This window comes from Oncorhynchus kisutch, linkage group LG7 (genome assembly GCF_002021735.2).
Source record: "Oncorhynchus kisutch isolate 150728-3 linkage group LG7, Okis_V2, whole genome shotgun sequence".
Lineage (NCBI taxonomy): Eukaryota > Metazoa > Chordata > Actinopteri > Salmoniformes > Salmonidae > Oncorhynchus > Oncorhynchus kisutch.
This window is the reverse complement of record NC_034180.2, coordinates 52,350,829-52,368,081: the sequence shown is the minus strand read 5'-3', so window position 1 is coordinate 52,368,081 and position 17,253 is coordinate 52,350,829. Positions and strand designations below refer to the sequence as shown.

General features: G+C 48.7%; 1 protein-coding gene across 3 annotated transcripts in view; it reads right to left on the bottom strand.

The window, feature by feature from the left end:
- cdkl1 (cyclin dependent kinase like 1 (CDC2 related kinase)) overlaps nucleotides 1-17,253 on the bottom strand; it is a 32,371-nt gene that overhangs the window by 10,141 nt on the left and 4,977 nt on the right. For all 3 annotated transcript variants that reach the window (XM_031829308.1, XM_031829309.1, XM_031829310.1), the window contains exon 3: nucleotides 13,362-13,483. In XM_031829308.1, coding sequence (XP_031685168.1) covers nucleotides 13,362-13,483 — 122 coding nt within the window. The remainder of the gene's footprint in view (nucleotides 1-13,361; nucleotides 13,484-17,253) is intronic.

The window sequence follows — 17,253 nt, the reverse complement described above, 5'->3', positions numbered from 1 at the left end:
TTTCCAAAATGCACAACTTCATTTTTATGCTGATGATACTGTTATTTACTGTTATGCCTCGTCTCTTACAAAAGCTTTCCAGAACTTGCAAACTGCTTTTTATACTGTTCAACATACCTTGTGTCAATTGAAGCTTATCCTCAATACTGACAAAACTAAACTAATGGTGTTTTCTAATACAAGAAATAGACCCCTGAACCTTTCATCTATTACTACCTGTCAGGGCAAGGAGATTGAGGCTGTAACCTCATATAAATATCTTGGAATTTTAATTGATGACGGCCTCTCTTTTAAATTGCATATTCAACAACTTACAAAAAAATAGAAGCTGAAATTAGAATTTATTTTAGGAATAAGGCCTGTTTTTCTTTTGAAGCCAGAAGGAGGCTAGTATCAGCTACATTTATGCCTTTACTAGACTATGGGGATATTTTATATATGAATGCTTCAGCTCAGTGTTTGAGATCAATTGACACCTTTTACCGTGTCACTTTGAGATGTATTTTAAACTGCAAAACCCTTACGCACCACTGCACTTTGCATACCAGGGTTGGCTGGCCTTCTCTAGTAACTCGTAGGCTCAGGCACTGGTATACTTTTATTTACAAAACCATTTGGGGTTTACTACCTTTTTATTTTGACGTTTTTATTGTTCAGAAATGTGGTGGGTACTCTCTTTGTTCACTGGACTTTATCCTGCTAACTTCCAAATGTCCGAACTGAGTTTGGTAAAAGGGCTTTTATGTCCTCTGCGCCATCGTCTTGGAACACCTTACAAAATACTTTTAAACTGGAAGAACTTGTCCCGATTGGTGTTTTTAAATCACTGATGAAGGATTTTGAGGCTGATTCCCTGACCTGTCAATGTTTTTAATTAGCTGTTTTATACTCTTGTGAATTCAATGGTTTTTACTAGATTACTTGTAGTTTTTCATGTTGTATGTCTGTAATTTTTTTGTAATGACTTGGTGCTGCCTATCTTGGCCAGGGCGCTCTTGAAAAAGAGATTTTAATCTCAATGAGCCCTTCCTGGTTAAATTAAGGTTTTACATTTTTATTGAATTTTTTTAAGTCACACTGGTCAGGTATTCTGCCGCTGTGTACTCTCTGTTTAGGGTCAGTCACAGTGGTCAGGTATTCTGCCACTGTGTACTCTCTGTTTAGGGTCAGTCACACTGGTCAGGTATTCTGCCACTGTGTACTCTCTGTTTAGGGCCAAATAGCATTCTAGTTTGCTCAGTTTTTTTGTTCATTCTTTCCAATGTGTCAAGTAATTATCTTTTTGTTTTCTCATGATTTGGTTGGGTCTAATTCTGTCCTGGGGCTCTGTAGGGTGTGTTTGTGTTTGTGAACAGAGCCCCAGGACCAGCTTGCTTAGGGGACTCTTCTCCAGGTTCATCTCTCTGTAGGTGATGGCTTTGTTATGGAAGGTTTGGGAATCACTTCCTTTTAGGTGGTTGTAGAATTTAACAGACATTTTCTGGATTTTGATAATTAGTGGGTATCGGCCTAATTCTGCTCTGCGTGCATTATTTGGTGTTCTACGTTGTACACGGAGGATATTTTTTGCAGAATTCTGCGTGCAGAGTCTCAATTTCGTGTTTGTCCCATTTTGTGAAGTCTTGGTTGGTGAGCGGACCCCAGACCTCACAACCATAAAGGGCAATGGGTTCTATGACGGATTCAAGTGTTTTTAGCCAGATCCTAATTGGTATGTCGAATTTTATGTTCCTTTTGATGGCATAGAAGGCCCTTCTTGCCTTGTCTCTCAGATCGTTCACAGCTTTGTGGAAGTTACCTGTGGCGCTGATGTTTAGGCCAAGCTATGTATAGTTTTTTGTGTGCTCTAAGGCAACAGTGTCTAGATGGAATTTGTATTTGTGGTCCTGGTCGTGCTGGCAACTGGATCTTTTTTGGAACACCATTATTTTTTGTCTTACTGAGATTTACTGTCAGGGCCCAGGTCTGTCAGAATCTGTGCAGAAGATCTAGGTGTTGCTGTAGGCCCTCCTTGGTTGGTGACAGAAGCACCAGATCATCAGCAAACAGCAGACATTTGACTTTGGATTCTAGTAGGGTGAGGCCGGGTGCTGCAGACTGTTCTAGTGCCCTCACCAATTCGTTGATATATATGTTGAAGAGGGTGGGGCTCAAGCTGCATCCCTGTCTCACCACCTGGCCCTGTGGGAAGTGTGTATTTCTCTCTCTCCCCCCCTCTTCTCCCTACCTCCCTCTCTCCACCTCTTTCTCCCCCTCCCTCTCTCCCCCCTCTCCCTCCCTCCCTCCCCCTCTCTCTCTCCCTCTCTTCTCCCTCTCTCCCCCTCTTCTCCCTACCTCCCTCTCTCCACCTCTCTCTCTCCTCCCTCTCTCTCCCCCTCCCCTTCCTCTCCCCCTCCTCCCTCTTCCCCTCCCCTCTCTCTCTCTCTCTCCCCCTCCTCCCTCTTCTCCCTACCTCCCTCTCTCCACCTCTTTCTCCCCCTCCACTCTCTCTCTCTCCCCCCCTCTTCTCCCTACCTCCCTCTTGCCACCTCTGTCCCCCCTCCCCCTCTCCTATTGTAAACTGTAGTCCAGAAGCCCATCCATCAGTGTTGCCATGGAGATGGCTAAATCCAGCCTTACAACTGGTGATTTAATAGCCATGGATGCATCCTAAATGTCTCCCTATATAGTGCACTACTTTTGACTGGAACCAATAGGGCTCTGGTCTAAAGTAGTGCACTATATAGGGAATAGGGCTCAGGTCAAAAGTAGTGCACTATATAGGGAATAGGGTGCCACTTGGGACATAAACAATCTCCATCCCCCTTCCTGTGGCTGAGCCCCCCATGAAACCCTTACAGCCCCCCCATGGGAGTGAGGCAGGCACCTCTATTAACTGTGTGTGTGTGTGTGTGTGTGTGTGTGTGTGTGTTCCTACAACTCCACCTCCCTCCCTGTCAGCCAACACAGCATTCTGGGACTGCATCGCTGTAAACATTCCGCAACGAGCAGGTTAGTCTCCGTGGTAACAGCCAAACACTGTGGCTATCAGCAGGGGAGACCCTATATACAGGTCATAGATTATCAGCAGGGGAGACACTATATACAGGTCATAGATTATCAGCAGGGGAGACACTATAAGGGGCGGCAGGTAGCCTTGTGGTTAGGGCGTTTCGCCAGTAACCTAAAGGTTGCTAGATCGAATCCCCGAGCTGACAAGGTAACAATCTGTTGTTCGCCCCCTGAACAAGGCAGTTAACCCACTGTTCCTAGGCTGTCATTGTAAATAATGTTCCTATTTGTTCTTAACTGACATGGTTAAATAAAGGTTCAATAAAAACAAACAAAATATATACAGATAAACAGCAGGGAGACAAATAAACTATCTAAAGAATTAGACAGAGAGAGTGTGTAGAGAGAGTGTGTGTGTAGAGAGAGTGTGTGTGTGTAGAGAGAGAGCGTGTGTGTGTAGAGAGAGCGTGTGTGTGTAGAGAGAGCGTGTGTGTGTAGAGAGAGCGTGTGTGTGTAGAGAGAGCGTGTGTGTGTAGAGAGAGCGTGTGTGTGTAGAGAGAGCGTGTGTGTGTAGAGAGAGCGTGTGTGTGTAGAGAGAGCGTGTGTGTGTAGAGAGAGCGTGTGTGTGTAGAGAGAGCGTGTGTGTGTAGAGAGAGCGTGTGTGTAGAGAGAGCGTGTGTGAGAGAGAGAGTGTGTAGAGAGAGCCTGTGTGAGACAGAGAGCGTGTGTGTAGAGAGAGCGTGTGTGTGTAGAGAGAGCGTGTGTGTAGAGAGAGCGTGTGTGTGTAGAGAGAGCGTGTGTGTAGAGAGAGCGTGTGTGTAGAGAGAGCGTGTGTGTAGAGAGAGCGTGTGTGAGAAGAGAGCGTGTGTGTAGAGAGAGCGTGTGTGTAGAGAGAGCGTGTGTGTAGAGAGAGCGTGTGTGTAGAGAGAGCGTGTGTGTAGAGAGAGCGTGTGTGTGTAGAGAGAGCGTGTGTGTAGAGAGAGCGTGTGTGTGTAGAGAGAGCGTGTGTGTAGAGAGAGCGTGTGTGTAGAGAGAGCGTGTGTGTAGAGAGAGCGTGTGTGAGACAGAGAGCGTGTGTGTAGAGAGAGCGTGTGTGAGACAGAGAGCGTGTGTGTAGAGAGAGCCTGTGTGTAGAGAGAGCGTGTGTGAGACAGAGAGCGTGTGTGTAGAGAGAGCGTGTGTGAGACAGAGAGCGTGTGTGTAGAGAGAGCGTGTGTGAGACAGAGAGCGTGTGTGTAGAGAGAGCCTGTGTGTAGAGAGAGCGTGTGTGTAGAGAGAGCGTGTGTGTAGAGAGAGAGAGCGTGTGTGAGACAGAGAGCGTGTGTGTAGAGAGAGCGTGTGTGAGACAGAGAGCGTGTGTGTAGAGAGAGCCTGTGTGTAGAGAGAGCGTGTGTGTAGAGAGAGCGTGTGTGTAGAGAGAGAGAGCGTGTGTGAGACAGAGAGCGTGTGTGTAGAGAGAGCCTGTGTGTAGAGAGAGCGTGTGTGTAGAGAGAGAGCGCGTGTGTGAGACAGAGAGCGTGTGTGTAGAGAGAGCGTGTGTGTAGAGAGAGAGCGTGTGTGTAGAGAGAGCGTGTGTGTAGAGAGAGCGTGTGTGTAGAGAGAGCGTGTGTGTAGAGAGAGAGAGCGTGTGTGAGACAGAGAGCGTGTGTGTAGAGAGAGCGTGTGTGAGACAGAGAGCGTGTGTGTAGAGAGAGCCTGTGTGTAGAGAGAGCGTGTGTGTAGAGAGAGCGTGTGTGTAGAGAGAGAGAGCGTGTGTGAGACAGAGAGCGTGTGTGTAGAGAGAGCGTGTGTGTAGAGAGAGCGTGTGTGTAGAGAGAGAGAGAGCGTGTGTGAGACTGAGAGCGTGTGTGTAGAGAGAGCGTGTGTGTAGAGAGAGCGTGTGTGTAGAGAGAGCGTGTGTGTAGAGAGAGCGTGTGTGTAGAGAGAGCGTGTGTGTAGAGAGAGCGTGTGTGTAGAGAGAGCGTGTGTGTAGAGAGAGAGCGTGTGTGTAGTGAGAGAGAGCGTGTGTGTAGTGAGAGAGAGCGTGTGTGTAGTGAGAGAGAGCGTGTGTGTAGTGAGAGAGAGCGTGTGTGTAGTGAGAGAGAGCGTGTGTGTAGTGAGAGAGAGCGTGTGTGTAGTGAGAGAGAGCGTGTGTGTAGAGAGAGCGTGTGTGTAGAGAGAGCGTGTGTGTAGTGAGAGAGAGCGTGTGTGTAGTGAGAGAGAGCGTGTGTGTAGTGAGAGAGAGCGTGTGTGTAGAGAGAGCGTGTGTGTAGAGAGAGCGTGTGTGTGTAGAGAGAGCGTGTGTGTAGTGAGAGAGAGCGTGTGTGTAGTGAGAGAGAGCGTGTGTGTAGTGAGAGAGAGCGTGTGTGTAGAGAGAGCGTGTGTGTAGAGAGAGCGTGTGTGTGTAGAGAGAGCGTGTGTGAGACAGAGAGAGCGTGTGTGTAGAGAGAGCGTGTGTGTGTAGAGAGAGCGTGTGTGTAGAGAGAGCGTGTGTGTAGAGAGAGCGTGTGTGTAGAGAGAGCGTGTGTGAGACAGAGAGCGTGTGTGTAGAGAGAGCGTGTGTGTAGAGAGAGCGTGTGTGTAGTGAGAGAGAGCGTGTGTGTAGTGAGAGAGAGCGTGTGTGTAGTGAGAGAGAGCGTGTGTGTAGAGAGAGCGTGTGTGTAGAGAGAGCGTGTGTGTGTAGAGAGAGCGTGTGTGAGACAGAGAGAGCGTGTGTGTGTAGAGAGAGTGTGTGTGTGTAGAGAGAGCGTGTGTGTAGAGAGAGCGTGTGTGTAGAGAGAGCGTGTGTGAGACAGAGAGCGTGTGTGTAGAGAGAGCGTGTGTGTAGAGAGAGCGTGTGTGTAGAGAGAGCGTGTGTGTAGAGAGAGCGTGTGTGTAGAGAGAGAGAGCGTGTGTGTAGAGAGAGCGTGTGTGTAGTGAGAGAGAGCGTGTGTGTAGTGAGAGAGAGCGTGTGTGTAGTGAGAGAGAGCGTGTGTGTAGAGAGAGCGTGTGTGTAGAGAGAGAGAGCGTGTGTGTAGAGAGAGCGTGTGTGTAGAGAGAGCGTGTGTGTAGAGAGAGCGTGTGTTTAGAGAGAGCGTGTGTGTAGAGAGAGCGTGTGTGTAGTGAGAGAGAGCGTGTGTGTAGTGAGAGAGAGCGTGTGTGTAGTGAGAGAGAGCGTGTGTGTAGAGAGAGCGTGTGTGTAGAGAGAGAGAGCGTGTGTGTAGAGAGAGCGTGTGTGTAGAGAGAGCGTGTGTGTAGAGAGAGCGTGTGTGTAGTGAGAGAGAGCGTGTGTGTAGTGAGAGAGAGCGTGTGTGTAGAGAGAGCGTGTGTGTAGAGAGAGCGTGTGTGTGTAGAGAGAGCGTGTGTGAGACAGAGAGAGCGTGTGTGTGTAGAGAGAGCGTGTGTGTGTAGAGAGAGCGTGTGTGTAGAGAGAGCGTGTGTGTAGAGAGAGCGTGTGTGAGACAGAGAGAGCGTGTGTGAGACAGAGAGAGCGTGTGTGTAGAGAGCGTGTGTGTAGAGAGCGTGTGTGTAGAGAGAGCGTGTGTGTAGAGAGAGCGTGTGTGTAGAGAGAGCGTGTGTGTAGAGAGAGCGTGTGTGTAGAAGAGAGCGTGTGTGTAGAGAGAGAGAGCGTGTGTGTAGTGAGAGAGAGCGTGTGTGTAGTGAGAGAGAGCGTGTGTGTAGTGAGAGAGAGCGTGGTGTGTAGTGAGAGAGAGCGTGTGTGTAGTGAGAGAGAGCGTGTGTGTAGTGAGAGAGAGCGTGTGTGTAGTGAGAGAGAGCGTTGTGTGTAGAGAGAGCGTGTGTGTAGAGAGAGCGTGTGTGTAGTGAGAGAGAGCGTGTGTGTAGTGAGAGAGAGCGTGTGTGTAGTGAGAGAGAGCGTGTGTGTAGAGAGAGCGTGTGTGTAGAGAGAGCGTGTGTGTGTAGAGAGAGCGTGTGTGTAGTGAGAGAGAGCGTGTGTGTAGTGAGAGAGAGCGTGTGTGTAGAGAGAGCGTGTGTGTAGAGAGAGCGGTGTGTGTAGAGAGAGCGTGTGTGTGTAGAGAGAGCGTGTGTGTAGAGAGAGCGTGTGTTGTAGAGAGAGCGTGTGTGTAGAGAGAGCGTGTGTGTAGAGAGAGCGTGTGTGTGTAGAGAGAGCGTGTGTGTAGAGAGAGCGTGTGTGTGTAGAGAGAGCGTGTGTGTAGATAGAGCACGTGTGTGTGTAGAGAGAGCGTGTGTGTAGAGAGAGCGTGGTGTGTTGTAGAGAGAGCGTGTGTGTAGAGAGAGCGTGTGTGTGTAGAGAGAGCGTGTGTGTAGAGAGAGCCTGTGGTGAGACAGAGAGAGTGTGTAGAGAGAGCCTGTGTGAGACAGAGAGCGTGGTGTAGAGAGAGCGTGTGTGTGTAGAAGAGAGCGTGTGTGTAGAGAGAGCGTGTGTGTGTAGAGAGAGCGTGGTGTAGAGAGAGCGTGTGTGTAGAGAGAGCGTGTGTGGTAGAGAGAGCGTGTGTGAGACAGAGAGCGTGTGTGTAGAGAGAGCGTGTGTTAGAGAGAGCGTGTGTGTAGAGAGAGCGTGTGTGTAGAGAGAGCGTGTGTGTAGAGAGAGCGTGTGTGTGTAGAGAGAGCGTGTGTGTAGAGAGAGCGTGTGTGTGTAGAGAGAGCGTGTGTGTAGAGAGAGCGTGTGTGTAGAGAGAGCGTGTGTGTAGAGAGAGCGTGTGTGAGACAGAGAGCGTGTGTGTAGAGAGAGCGTGTGTAGAGAGAGCGTGTGTGTAGAGAGAGCGTGTGTGTAGAGAGAGCGTGTGTGAGACAGAGAGCGTGTGTGTAGAGAGAGCGTGTGTGAGACAGAGAGCGTGTGTGTAGAGAGAGCCTGTGTGTAGAGAGAGCGTGTGTGAGACAGAGAGCGTGTGTGTAGAGAGAGCGTGTGTGAGACAGAGAGCGTGTGTGTAGAGAGAGCGTGTGTGAGACAGAGAGCGTGTGTGTAGAGAGAGCGTGTGTGTAGAGAGAGCGTGGTGTGTAGAGAGAGCGTGTGTGTAGAGAAGAGCGTGTGTGAGACAGAGAGCGTGTGTGTAGAGAGAGCGTGGTTAGAGAGAGCGTGTGTGTAGAGAGAGCGTGTGTGTAGAGAGAGCGTGTGTGAGACCAGAGAGCGTGTGTGTAGAGAGAGCGTGTGTGAGACAGAGAGCGTGTGTGTAGAGAGAGCCTGTGTGTAGAGAGAGCGTGTGTGAGACAGAGAGCGTGTGTGTAGAGAGAGCGTGTGTGAGACAGAGAGCGTGTGTGTAGAGAGAGCGTGTGTGAGACAGAGAGCGTGTGTGTAGAGAGAGCCTGTGTGTAGAGAGAGCGTGTGTGTAGAGAGAGCGTGTGTGTAGAGAGAGAGAGCGTGTGTGAGACAGAGAGCGTGTGTGTAGAGAGAGCGTGTGTGAGACAGAGAGCGTGTGTGTAGAGAGAGCCTGTGTGTAGAGAGAGCGTGTGTGTAGAGAGAGCGTGTGTGTAGAGAGAGAGAGCGTGTGTGAGACAGAGAGCGTGTGTGTAGAGAGAGCCTGTGTGTAGAGAGAGCGTGTGTGTAGAGAGAGAGCGCGTGTGTGAGACAGAGAGCGTGTGTGTAGAGAGAGCGTGTGTGTAGAGAGAGAGCGTGTGTGTAGAGAGAGCGTGTGTGTAGAGAGAGCGTGTGTGTAGAGAGAGCGTGTGTGTAGAGAGAGAGAGCGTGTGTGAGACAGAGAGCGTGTGTGTAGAGAGAGCGTGTGTGAGACAGAGAGCGTGTGTGTAGAGAGAGCCTGTGTGTAGAGAGAGCGTGTGTGTAGAGAGAGCGTGTGTGTAGAGAGAGAGAGCGTGTGTGAGACAGAGAGCGTGTGTGTAGAGAGAGCGTGTGTGTAGAGAGAGCGTGTGTGTAGAGAGAGAGAGAGCGTGTGTGAGACAGAGAGCGTGTGTGTAGAGAGAGCGTGTGTGTAGAGAGAGCGTGTGTGTAGAGAGAGCGTGTGTGTAGAGAGAGCGTGTGTGTAGAGAGAGCGTGTGTGTAGAGAGAGCGTGTGTGTAGAGAGAGCGTGTGTGTAGAGAGAGCGTGTGTGTAGAGAGAGGAGAGAGAGCGTGTGTGTAGTGAGAGAGAGCGTGTGTGTAGTGAGAGAGAGCGTGTGTGTAGTGAGAGAGAGCGTGTGTGTAGTGAGAGAGAGCGTGTGTGTAGTGAGAGAGAGCGTGTGTGTAGTGAGAGAGAGCGTGTGTGTAGTGAGAGAGAGCGTGTGTGTAGTGAGAGAGAGCGTGTGTGTAGAGAGAGCGTGTGTGTAGAGAGAGCGTGTGTGTAGTGAGAGAGAGCGTGTGTGTCAGTGAGAGAGAGCGTGTGTGTAGTGAGAGAGAGCGTGTGTGTAGAGAGAGCGTGTGTGTAGAGAGAGCGTGTGTGTGTAGTAGAGAGAGCGTGTGTGTAGTGAAGAGAGAGCGTGTGTGTAGTGAGAGAGAGCGTGTGTGTAGTGAGAGAGAGCGTGTGTGTAGAGAGAGCGTGTGTGTAGAGAGAGCGTGTGTGTGTAGAGAGAGCGTGTGGTGTGAGAGAGAGCGTGTGTGTGTAGAGAGAGCGTGGTGTGTAGAGAGAGCGTGTGTGTAGAGAGAGCGTGTGTGTAGAGAGAGCGTGTGTAGACAGAGAGCGTGTGTGTAGAGAGAGCGTGTGTGTAGAGAGAGCGTGTGTGTAGTGAGAGAGAGCGTGTGTGTAGTGAGAGAGAGCGTGTGTGTAGTGAGAGAGAGCGTGTGTGTAGAGAGAGCGTGTGTGTAGAGAGAGCGTGTGTGTGTAGAGAGAGCGTGTGTGAGACAGAGAGAGCGTGTGTGTGTAGAGAGAGCGTGTGTGTGTAGAGAGAGCGTGTGTGTAGAGAGAGCGTGTGTGTAGAGAGAGCGTGTGTGAGACAGAGAGCGTGTGTGTAGAGAGAGCGTGTGTGTAGAGAGAGCGTGTGTGTAGAGAGAGCGTGTGTGTAGAGAGAGCGTGTGTGTAGAGAGAGAGAGCGTGTGTGTAGAGAGAGCGTGTGTGTAGTGAGAGAGAGCGTGTGTGTAGTGAGAGAGAGCGTGTGTGTAGTGAGAGAGAGCGTGTGTGTAGAGAGAGCGTGTGTGTAGAGAGAGAGAGCGTGTGTGTAGAGAGAGCGTGTGTGTAGAGAGAGCGTGTGTGTAGAGAGAGCGTGTGTGTAGTGAGAGAGAGCGTGTGTGTAGTGAGAGAGAGCGTGTGTGTAGAGAGAGCGTGTGTGTAGAGAGAGCGTGTGTGTGTAGAGAGAGCGTGTGTGAGACAGAGAGAGCGTGTGTGTGTAGAGAGAGCGTGTGTGTGTAGAGAGAGCGTGTGTGTAGAGAGAGCGTGTGTGTAGAGAGAGCGTGTGTGAGACAGAGAGAGCGTGTGTGAGACAGAGAGAGCGTGTGTGTAGAGAGAGCGTGTGTGTAGAGAGAGCGTGTGTGTAGAGAGAGCGTGTGTGTAGAGAGAGCGTGTGTGTAGAGAGAGCGTGTGTGTAGAGAGAGCGTGTGTGTAGAGAGAGAGAGCGTGTGTGTAGTGAGAGAGAGCGTGTGTGTAGTGAGAGAGAGCGTGTGTGTAGTGAGAGAGAGCGTAGCGTGTGTGTAGTGAGAGAGAGCGTGTGTGTAGTGAGAGAGAGCGTGTGTGTAGTGAGAAGAGAGCGTGTGTGTAGTGAGAGAGAGCGTGTGTGTAGAGAGAGCGTGTGTGTAGAGAGAGCGTGTGTGTAGTGAGAGAGAGCGTGTGTGTAGTGAGAGAGAGCGTGTGTGTAGTGAGAGAGAGCGTGTGTGTAGAGAGAGCGTGTGTGTAGAGAGAGCGTGTGTGTGTAGAGAGAGCGTGTGTGTAGTGAGAGAGAGCGTGTGTGTAGTGAGAGAGAGCGTGTGTGTAGAGAGAGCGTGTGTGTAGAGAGAGCGTGTGTGTGTAGAGAGAGCGTGTGTGAGACAGAGAGAGCGTGTGTGTGTAGAGAGAGCGTGTGTGTGTAGAGAGAGCGTGTGTGTAGAGAGAGCGTGTGTGTAGAGATAGCGTGTGTGAGACAGAGAGCGTGTGTGTAGAGAGAGCGTGTGTGTAGAGAGAGCGTGTGTGTAGAGAGAGCGTGTGTGTAGTGAGAGAGAGCGTGTGTGTAGTGAGAGAGAGCGTGTGTGTAGAGAGAGCGTGTGTGTAGAGAGAGCGTGTGTGTAGAGAGAGCGTGTGTGAGACAGAGAGCGTGTGTGTAGAGAGAGCGTGTGTGTAGAGAGAGCGTGTGTGTAGAGAGAGCGTGTGTGAGACAGAGAGCGTGTGTGTAGAGAGAGCGTGTGTGTAGAGAGAGCGTGTGTGTAGAGAGAGCGTGTGTGTAGAGAGAGCGTGTGTGTAGAGAGAGAGAGCGTGTGTGTAGAGAGAGCGTGTGTGTAGTGAGAGAGAGCGTGTGTGTAGTGAGAGAGAGCGTGTGTGTAGTGAGAGAGAGCGTGTGTGTAGAGAGAGAGAGCGTGTGTGTAGAGAGAGAGAGCGTGTGTGTAGAGAGAGCGTGTGTGTAGAGAGAGCGTGTGTGTAGAGAGAGCGTGTGTGTAGTGAGAGAGAGCGTGTGTGTAGTGAGAGAGAGCGTGTGTGTAGTGAGAGAGAGCGTGTGTGTAGAGAGAGCGTGTGTGTAGAGAGAGCGTGTGTGTGTAGAGAGAGCGTGTGTGAGACAGAGAGAGCGTGTGTGTGTAGAGAGAGCGTGTGTGTGTAGAGAGAGCGTGTGTGTAGAGAGAGCGTGTGTGTAGAGAGAGCGTGTGTGAGACAGAGAGAGCGTGTGTGAGACAGAGAGAGCGTGTGTGTAGAGAGAGCGTGTGTGTAGAGAGAGCGTGTGTGTAGAGAGAGCGTGTGTGTAGAGAGAGCGTGTGTGTAGAGAGAGCGTGTGTGTAGAGAGAGCGTGTGTGTAGAGAGAGAGAGCGTGTGTGTAGTGAGAGAGAGCGTGTGTGTAGTGAGAGAGAGCGTGTGTGTAGTGAGAGAGAGCGTGTGTGTAGTGAGAGAGAGCGTGTGTGTAGTGAGAGAGAGCGTGTGTGTAGTGAGAGAGAGCGTGTGTGTAGTGAGAGAGAGCGTGTGTGTAGTGAGAGAGAGCGTGTGTGTAGAGAGAGCGTGTGTGTAGAGAGAGCGTGTGTGTAGTGAGAGAGAGCGTGTGTGTAGTGAGAGAGAGCGTGTGTGTAGTGAGAGAGAGCGTGTGTGTAGAGAGAGCGTGTGTGTAGAGAGAGCGTGTGTGTGTAGAGAGAGCGTGTGTGTAGTGAGAGAGAGCGTGTGTGTAGTGAGAGAGAGCGTGTGTGTAGAGAGAGCGTGTGTGTAGAGAGAGCGTGTGTGTGTAGAGAGAGCGTGTGTGAGACAGAGAGAGCGTGTGTGTGTAGAGAGAGCGTGTGTGTGTAGAGAGAGCGTGTGTGTAGAGAGAGCGTGTGTGTAGAGATAGCGTGTGTGAGACAGAGAGCGTGTGTGTAGAGAGAGCGTGTGTGTAGAGAGAGCGTGTGTGTAGAGAGAGCGTGTGTGTAGTGAGAGAGAGCGTGTGTGTAGTGAGAGAGAGCGTGTGTGTAGAGAGAGCGTGTGTGTAGAGAGAGCGTGTGTGTAGAGAGAGCGTGTGTGAGACAGAGAGCGTGTGTGTAGAGAGAGCGTGTGTGTAGAGAGAGCGTGTGTGTAGAGAGAGCGTGTGTGAGACAGAGAGCGTGTGTGTAGAGAGAGCGTGTGTGTAGAGAGAGCGTGTGTGTAGAGAGAGCGTGTGTGTAGAGAGAGCGTGTGTGTAGAGAGAGAGAGCGTGTGTGTAGAGAGAGCGTGTGTGTAGTGAGAGAGAGCGTGTGTGTAGTGAGAGAGAGCGTGTGTGTAGTGAGAGAGAGCGTGTGTGTAGAGAGAGAGAGCGTGTGTGTAGAGAGAGAGAGCGTGTGTGTAGAGAGAGCGTGTGTGTAGAGAGAGCGTGTGTGTAGAGAGAGCGTGTGTGTAGTGAGAGAGAGCGTGTGTGTAGTGAGAGAGAGCGTGTGTGTAGTGAGAGAGAGCGTGTGTGTAGAGAGAGCGTGTGTGTAGAGAGAGCGTGTGTGTGTAGAGAGAGCGTGTGTGAGACAGAGAGAGCGTGTGTGTGTAGAGAGAGCGTGTGTGTGTAGAGAGAGCGTGTGTGTAGAGAGAGCGTGTGTGTAGAGAGAGCGTGTGTGAGACAGAGAGAGCGTGTGTGAGACAGAGAGAGCGTGTGTGAGACAGAGAGAGCGTGTGTGTAGAGAGAGCGTGTGTGTAGAGAGAGCGTGTGTGTAGAGAGAGCGTGTGTGTAGAGAGAGCGTGTGTGTAGAGAGAGCGTGTGTGTAGAGAGAGCGTGTGTGAGACAGAGAGAGCGTGTGTGAGACAGAGAGAGCGTGTGTGAGACAGAGAGAGCGTGTGTGTAGAGAGAGCGTGTGTGAGACAGAGAGAGCGTGTGTGTAGAGAGAGCGTGTGTGAGACAGAGAGAGCGTGTGTGTAGAGAGAGCGTGTGTGAGACAGAGAGAGCGTGTGTGTGTAGAGAGCCAGTACTCACCCTCTGGGGTATCGGTCCAGCTCGTTGAGGACGGTGTGATCACAATACTCAAACACCAGGTGTAGCTTACGTTTACGCCTGAACACCTCAATCAGGTTCACAAGGTTGGAGTGCTTTAGTTGCTGCTCGGATAACACACACACACACAACACAGTTGAAGTCAGAAGTTTACATACACCTTAGCAAAATACATTTAAACTCCATTCTCACAATTCCTGACATTTAATCCTAGTAAAAATTAGGATCAGTTAGGATCACCACTTTATTGTCAGAATAATAGTACAGAGAATGATTTATTTCATCTTGTATATCTTTCATCACATTCCCAGTGGGTCAGAAGTTTACATACACTCAATTAGTATTTGGTAGCATTACCTTTAAATTGTGTAATTTGGGTCAAAAGTTTCGGGTAGCCTTCCACAAGCTTCCCACAATAAGTTGGGTGAATTTTGGCCCATTCCTCCTGACAGAGCTGGTATAACTGAGTCAGGTTTGTGGGCCTCCTTGCTCGCACACGCTTTTTCAGTTCTGCCCACAAATGTTCTATAGGATTGAGGTCAGGGCTTTGTGATGGCCACTCCAATACCTTGACTTTGTTGTCCTTAAGCCATTTTGCCACAACTTTGGAAGTATGCTTGGGGTCATTGTCCATTTGGAAGACCCATTTGCAACCAAGCTTTAACCTCCTGACAGATGTCTTGAGATGTTGCTTCAATATATCCACATAATTTTCCTCTTCTCTCATGATGTCATCTATTTTGTGAAGTACACCAGTCCCTCCTGCAGCAAAGCACCCCCACAACATGATGCTGCCACCCCCGTGCTTCATGGTTGGGATGGTGTTCTTCGGCTTGCAAGCCTCCCCCTTTTTCCTCCAAACATAACGATGGTCATTATGGCCAAACAGTTCTATTGTTGTTTCATCAGACCAGAGGACATTTCTCCAAAAACGACGATCTTTGTCCGCATGTCCAGTTGCAAACCGTAGTCTGGCTTTTTTATGGCGGTTTTGGAGCAGTGGCTTCTTCCTTGCTGAGCGGCCTCTCATGTTATGTCAATATAGGACTCGTTTTACTGTGGATATAGATACTTGTGTACCTCTTTCCTCCAGCATCTTCACAAGTTCCTTTGCTGTTGTTCTGGGATTGATTTGCACTTTTCACACCAAAGTGCGTTCATCTCTAGGAGACAGAACACGTCTCCTTCCTGAGCGGTATGACGGCTGTGTGGTCCCATGGTGTTTATACTTGCATACCATTGTTTGTACAGATGAATGTGGTCCCTTCAGGCGTTTGGAAATTGCTCTCAAAGATTAACCAGACTTGTGGAGGTCTACAATTTTTTTCTGAGGTCTTGGCTGATTTCTTTTGATTTTCCCATGATATGGGCTGACAAGCTCCCACATGTCTTATCAAAACAGAGAACGCAGGAAGAGGAACGGTTATAAACATGTTGTGGTCTCCCATGACAACCGGTATGTCCCCATCTGGTTTTATAGAACTGAAGAGGAACGGTTATAAACATGTTGTGGTCTCCCATGACAACCGGTATGTCCCCATCTGGTTTTATAGAACTGAAGAGGAACGGTTATAAACATGTTGTGGTCTCCCATGACAACCGGTATGTCCCCATCTGGTTTTATAGAACTGAAGAGGAACGGTTATAAACATGTTGTGGTCTCCCATGACAACCGGTATGTCCCCATCTGGTTTTATAGAACTGAAGAGGAACGGTTATAAACATGTTGTGGTCTCCCATGACAACCGGTATGTCCCCATCTGGTTTTATAGAACTGAAGAGGAACGGTTATAAACATGTTGTGGTCTCCCATGACAACCGGTATGTCCCCATCTGGTTTTATAGAACTGAAGAGGAACGGTTATAAACATGTTGTGGTCTCCCATGACAACCGGTATGTCCCCATCTGGTTTTATAGAACTGAAGAGGAACGGTTATAAACATGTTGTGGTCTCCCATGACAACCGGTATGTCCCCATCTGGTTTTATAGAACTGAAGAGGAACGGTTATAAACATGTTGTGGTCTCCCATGACAACCGGTATGTCCCCATCTGGTTTTATAGAACTGAAGAGGAACGGTTATAAACATGTTGTGGTCTCCCATGACAACCGGTATGTCCCCATCTGGTTTTATAGAACTGAAGAGGAACGGTTATAAACATGTTGTGGTCTCCCATGACAACCGGTATGTCCCCATCTGGTTTTATAGAACTGAAGAGGAACGGTTATAAACATGTTGTGGTCTCCCATGACAACCGGTATGTCCCCATCTGGTTTTATAGAACTGAAGAGGAACGGTTATAAACATGTTGTGGTCTCCCATGACAACCGGTATGTCCCCATCTGGTTTTATAGAACTGAAGAGGAACGGTTATAAACATGTTGTGGTCTCCCATGACAACCGGTATGTCCCCATCTGGTTTTATAGAACTGAAGAGGAACGGTTATAAACATGTTGTGGTCTCCCATGACAACCGGTATGTCCCCATCTGGTTTTATAGAACTGTTTATGAGGAGGAGGAGGAGGAGGAGGAGGAAGCTACTGGAAGAACTGTTTATGAGGAGGATGAGGAGGATGAGGAAGCTACTGGAAGAACTGTTTATGAGGATGAGGATGAGGAAGCTACTGGAATAACTATTTATGAGGATGAGGAGGAGGATGAGGAAGCTACTGGAAGAACTGTTTATGAGGAGGAGGAGGAGGATGAGGAAGCTACTGGAAGTTACTTGTTCAGGCAATGACCATAGTAATTGGCAAGACACGTTTTGTCAAGCCCATACAGTATGTCACAACAACAAAGCAATATGATACAGTTTATAACAGACAAGATGATACAGTCTATATCAGACAAGATGATACAGTCTATAACAGACAAGATGATACAGTCTATAACAGACAAGATGATACAGTCTATAACAGACAAGATGATACAGTCTATAACAGACAAGATGATACAGTCTATAACAGACAAGATGATACAGTCTATAACAGACAAGATGATACAGTCTATAACAGACAAGATGATACAGTCTATAACAGACAAGATGATACAGTCTATAACAGACAAGATGATACAGTCTATAACAGTCAAGATGATACAGTCTATAACAGACATGGTGTCAATGACAAGATGATACAGTCTATAACAGACATGGTGTCAATGACAAGATGATACAGTCTATAACAGACAAGATGATACAGTCTATAACAGACAAGATGATACAGTCTATAACAGACAAGATGATACAGTCTATAACAGACAAGATGATACAGTCTATAACAGACAAGATGATACAGTCTATAACAGACAAGATGATACAGTCTATAACAGACAAGATGATACAGTCTATAACAGACAAGATGATACAGTCTATAACAGACAAGATGATACAGTCTATAACAGACAAGATGATACAGTCTATAACAGGCATGGTGTCAATGACAAGATGATACAGTCTATAACAGACTAGATGATACAGTCTATAACAGACTAGATGATACAGTCTATAACAGACTAGATGTCAATGACAAGATGATACGGCCTAAACGTCAACAGTGAAGAGGCAACTTTGGCATGCTAGCCTTCTAGGCAGAGTTCCTCTTCATTTCTCGGAACAAGAATAGACTGACGGGTTTCAGAAGAAAGTTATTTGTTTCTGGGCATTTTGAGCCTGTAATCAAACCCACAAATGCTGATGCTCCGGATACTCAACTAGTCTAAAGAAGGCCATTTTTTTTGCTTTTTTAATCAGAACAACAGTTGTCAGCTGTGCTAACATAATTGCAAAAGCGTTTTCTAATGATCAATTAGCCTTTTAAATGATAGATGATAGAAGGAGTATACATCACGAGGCGGTGGCTCCATCTGCTGG